Raw genomic sequence first — 5,516 nt, forward strand, 5'->3', positions numbered from 1 at the left:
ATTGGTTCTACCCTCGATGAATTTTAAAAATTTTGAATTTCTAGCTTCCTAGCTTCTTGGCTCGACTTTAAATTGAATTCAAGGAAAAAGGAGTACCTCTAAAATAGATATAAATATGAAAAGAGTTTCGCTACCCCCAATCCCATTGTTCCCAGAAATCTCAGCGACATCCAAAATCAAAAAGTAATTTACGCAATGAACCGAGCAGGGATTATCTGCTAGTTTGCCTCCGATTCAGGCAGTCCCATAACCCTATTCATAGACCTGTGGAGTCGCCGAGCCCTCCGAAGTCGTCATACATCATAATTTGAGGTCCTTTTCCGAACAATAGACGCGTGGAAGATAATTAATGGGATGGCCACCCCCTGCGACCCACCTTGGCCAGGAACTCCCGCTGGTTTTTGCGGACCCTCCGGTTACCTGTAAGACCTTGCACACACCGACGTTTATTACCTCTCTCGCTTCGCATGTGTCGGTAGTTGGGTGTCATGTTCCAAGAATTAGGAGACAGAATAGAGACATGAGGCGATTTGAACCCTAATCTGAGACAACAGAGAAATCCCTCTGTGTAGAGCAAAATAGGTAAGCATAACAAAGTTGACGTCAGAGATATCTTTGTGATTCGTTTTAAACAAATCTGAAATTAGATGAGCAATAGTAGGTGGATCTCAATTTTTGGCAGTACTGTAGGTACTACTGGTCCTCTCTCTTTCAACATCAAAATACTAGAATATTCCGTATTCCTTGACTCCAGACAGGTGTGTGCAAACTTCATTGTTCTCCTTGGGCCACTAGCAATTTGATGCTCATTTCTAATTGGTGATGCACAGAGAAACTGTGGCCAGGTGAACCTGTGCGAAGAGGAAGCATTAGAAGCCTAAAAACACAGTGCTATTTATATTGAGTTAAATATCCTATACCCCAAAAGTTGTGTGGGTTCGCTTTCCAAGAACAATGGATCAGGATAGTGAGAGAGCAACTCGGAGCTCAGTGGACATTGTTTGCGAACACGAATGTGATACACACAAATGGACTCGTCTTCTTTTTCTTTTCCCTACTTCTCGCCTTCCCTTCTCCCCGCCGACTGTAAATACCATTACCCGAGAGTGATTCTCAACAAAAGGTGGACGGCGCAATCCTCTCTCTCTCTCTCTGTCTTCAAAATCCGATTACCTAGTGGAGCAAGTGAAAGAGCTCCCTTGAGATCGAGGAACAAATTTTGGGCGGTGGTTGTTTAAGAGTAAACGAGATCAAGACCTCCCCGACAGAATATATCACCTACTAAGGATTGGCTCGTCCGACGACAACTACTGCTCCCCACATTGTTCATGGAAAACACAACACTCTCTGTCTTTTTCTATTTTCTAGAAAGCTGTGACCTCAGTGCCTCTCATCTCTCCCTCTCTCCCTCTCTCTCTTTCTCCCTCACTTGGACCACCCAACTACGGTAGGAAGCTGCGACCGACTTAAAATTGGCGCAGGTTTACGATAGTCACGGGAAACAAGTAGACAACGACGAGTCAGGAGGCAGAATGAGATCCCTCCGGCTCTTTCTTTCTCCCTCTCTAGCTCACTCGAAAACTTCCAGAGTCAACGAAAATATTAGTCAGTTATTTCCAACCCCCCTGCTGTGCGGTCTGAGGGGTACTTGTGGTGGTTGTGGTTGGTTCGGGCCAAAGTCACGCTTATGAATATATGGGACGAAATTGGTTGAAGAGAGAGTCCCCCGTTGTTTTCGGTGGAGCCACCAAAATCGGCAGTAGGTTCAGGCAATTTCAATCCCGAAATCTGCTCGAAAACCAGAATCAACCAGGGTATTCAGTCGGGTGACGGGAAATTCGATCGGCCACCGTTTTACCCGGTAGCCGCCAGCCAGCCAGTAGGAGCTCCGGCTATTTTTGTTTGAGTTGAGGAATTGAGACCCATTCCGCGATTCCGATTCCGATTGCACCCATCAGCAGCAACAACCCGCACTAGAAGAAACAGTATGTATGTCGATGTGTTAGGAGGTAGTGCGAAATCGAATCGAGAAGGCGAAGACGAAAACGAGACCCCGGGCCGATGTTTGACGATTCGTGAAATTCATATGCACAGTTTTCGTTGACTCTTCCTTGTTTCGCCTTGTTCTTTCTTGCTCTTCTCGTTTTCTGTCACCTCTCATGTCAGGTATCGACGTCTGTTTGTACAAAATAAACTTCTCGGTAACGACCAAATCAAGGGAAGAACATGGGTTTTAGTTTTGTGTATATATGTGTATGTATGTGCAATGAATAAAAAAAGACAGACCAAGACTTCAGAAGCCTCAGTTTTTTTGATAAGTAGGATGAGGCTGAAGCCGTGAAAGAAAGAAGAAAAGCACCGGAAACATCGCTTCGAGAAGTTTGCCACATCCTTTTCCGCTTTTCCAAATTGTTGTCGATGCTTCGTTGTTTCACCAAAAAAATGGGCATTGGTTTTTAGATTTAAAGTTTATAGATTGTAACTTTTGATAAATTAAAAAAAATTGAAATGGGAAGGAAGAAAAAAAGAGTCGATGAATTCAACAATTCTAGAATTATAGAACATGTTACTCCAGAATGCAAAACTGAAATATGAGGTCCTTCAAGAAGAAAACATTCAGTGGAAAAATTGAAACGCATCTAAATAGGTGTCTAAGCAAAGGAAGAAATATACAGTTATAGTTAAAAAATTTGGGAAGATAGATACAGGAATAACTGGGGAATTATGGAAAATGACGGCTGACACACGTGAAATGCGAGTCAAGAAATTTTATGAAACAGGAGCAGAGTTATAGAGGAAAGAACAGAAAATTAAAAAAAATCAACCCCGATAAATCACACCGAAAACTGACTAAAACTTAGATTATTACTGATTATTATAGAGTCATTTTTCGAATGTGTTGGCAAACAGAATATAGGGATGACGTATACTGTAGAAATTGGAAAAATAAGTGAAACAACCTCTGGGCACGGATCACCCTACACGGGACATTTTGTAGAAAAAATTGAGTTGAGAAATGGGATTACGAGGTAAAAAGTGAAAAAAGAATAGGTCTTGGGAAAATCGATAAAAATGCACAATTCTGATTTTCTATGATTTTAAAGCCACAGAAAGAATTCGAAAAAAAAAATAGTAACCGTTTTGAGAAAAGGTAAGGGATTTTTTGGTGTTTTGTATTCTGGTAAGAGAATTTCAAAATGTGCTAATTCTAGGGTTAGTGGCGGGTTTAATTCATGAAGAGACATGAGATTGGGAAAGAGCATTTTGAATGTTTTGAGCATGCGTCAAGTCAAGACTGTATGGGTACATCATTGGATCCTTAGAATGATCGTAGTAGGATCGGAACTGCGTGGAGTCGATGGTTCCAACGGTGGAATCGCTTCCGACTGGAGAGCTCTCCGATTTTGGTGTTGTCAAGTAGCTGCTCGTCGAGAAGTTGGTGTTCAATGGGGATGGTTGGTATTGAGATGGCGACGAGTTGTCAGTTGGCACCGCATGTACTGGGTTGGCCAGGGAGAATGGGATATGATCCATCACTCCTGAGGATGAGTAGTATGGAGCAAATCGGAATTGATCAATGTACTGGTTTGTTGGATTCCAGTTGTTGGAGATCGTTGGGTACTGTAATACAAAATTGTTGAGGATATGTGCTTCGAAGAGTAAGTATTACCGTCGGTGCCTTGGTTTCCAAGTTTCCGAATGGGATTGGAGCTCCGTTCTTCTTGTTGATCGACTTGGTTTTCCTCCTTGGTCTGTATTTGTAATCTGGGTGCTCCTGAAACAAGAATTTTGATTCAACCAGTACCAATAAAGAAAGAACTATGATGTGAACCGTCTAGATTCAATTACTGACCTTCATATGAATCGCGCGTAGCCGTTTTGCTTCATCGATGAATGGCCTCTTGTCTTGTTCGCTGAGCATCTTCCATTCTGTGCCAAGACGTTTACTGATTTCAGAATTGTGCATTTTGGGATTTTCCTGAAAAATATATGATCCATGACAATGAGTATGTTTGAATGTTACAACCCTAAGTGTACTATCTCAAAATGACCAGATCAAAGTATGAATACCACCCACTAACCAGGATATGATCTAGATCTTTGTTAAAGTTTCTTATCTAATCACTATAGTTTCTGGCAGGATTATTTCACAACTGGATTTACAGAAATCAGCGTATAACCTATTTTAGAAAAGAAGAGCGGATTAACTCAAGTGACTAGTATGGATAAGGAAACTGAGAAACACTGGTGAGATAGATGTGCATATATTAGGAAAGGATCTCTAGACATAAGTGAATCCAGAAGGTCACGAATCGAATCGTTGACGTAAACTATTACTCATTACGAATTCAATGGAGGAGTGTGGGAAATCGAGATGAGGGAGTGAAAGAAAATCAAGTTTAAGAAAAAATCAAAGGAACTAGGAAATAGGACATACCTGAGCCATTTTTCTCCTCTGCCCTCTGCTCCAAACCATGAAGGCGTTCATAGGCCTTTTTACTCTGGAAAGATGAAACAATGGTTATAATAGAACAATGGATTTGGAATACAAAAGGACCAATGAACACTGATAGTATAAGCTTACCTGTCATCATTTTTTTTCCCATCCTTCCCCGTCGAATCGGGACTGTCTGGACCATTTGATATATCATCCTGCATTGACTGCTGGTGTATATTATTAGAGGATGTGGGCGGCATCTGGAATCCGAACGTCCAGCTCGAATAATCCTGCATTTTACTTAAATCCGGATCCATCATCATCTTGTGAGACAACAATGATATGACACGTCGGGAAAGTGGTGGACACTGCAAAAGACAACCAATGTGAAATACAATAGGAGATTTTTTCGAACGCGAGGGGACCTCACGGGAGCGTGTGGAATCGCACCGATGGGAAGGAGGTAGAAAAGACAGGAGGTGATGGTGGGAAGCAAAGAAGAAGACGAGGCAAAGAAAGGGGAGGTTCACGAGATTGGGCGCCGACGAGAGGTGCACAGACAACTGTGGAATGGGCGGGGCTTCGAATACCGCATGGCCAATCGACGCGCGTGCCTTAAATGGGCGTGGCTTATTCTCTCTGTCTTTGCTAAGAAAATAAAGGGACTTTCTGTATGTAAATGATGATGACGATGAGGCTCTATGATGTTCCACGTAATATCCTCGGAGGACCCTTTGAGCTAATGAAGATGTTAACTTTTCAGATCGCCCCGCGGCGGTATAAGAGAAGAATAGGAATATGATGACGCCGTCAAACTAAAGCAAACTATGTGCAGAAAACCGTGTACAGAACAACACCTTCGGGAATAGACGAGGTATAACTATACAGTTTTCAATTTCACACGTTATTGGGCACAGCAGTTCTTAAGAGGTTTTTCTGGTTAGTTTACGAAAAAAGAGAGCGGAAGCACTCTATCTACAGTTTGAGCGAACGATCCGGAAAAATTACTTCATAATGTTGATGATCCGACCTTATAGGGATTATGGATTTTTTTTCTGAATTTCGAATTCCACCTAAT

The 5,516-nt window shown here is 42.0% G+C and overlaps 1 protein-coding gene across 1 annotated transcript; it reads right to left on the minus strand.

The window, feature by feature from the left end:
- Window positions 1-3,231: 3,231 nt before the first annotated feature.
- Cbr-sox-2 lies at window positions 3,232-4,761 on the minus strand (the record flags this gene model as incomplete). Its single annotated transcript, XM_002644997.1, has 5 exons — window positions 3,232-3,621; window positions 3,671-3,775; window positions 3,854-3,979; window positions 4,439-4,502; window positions 4,586-4,761. The coding sequence occupies 5 exons, from the start codon at window positions 4,759-4,761 to the stop codon at window positions 3,232-3,234; spliced, it is 861 nt and encodes a 286-aa protein (XP_002645043.1).
- Between the last annotated feature and the right edge of the window lie 755 nt (window positions 4,762-5,516).

This window comes from Caenorhabditis briggsae (assembly GCF_000004555.2).
Source record: "Caenorhabditis briggsae complete genome, chrX, whole genome shotgun sequence".
In the NCBI taxonomy this organism is placed as follows: domain Eukaryota; kingdom Metazoa; phylum Nematoda; class Chromadorea; order Rhabditida; family Rhabditidae; genus Caenorhabditis; species Caenorhabditis briggsae.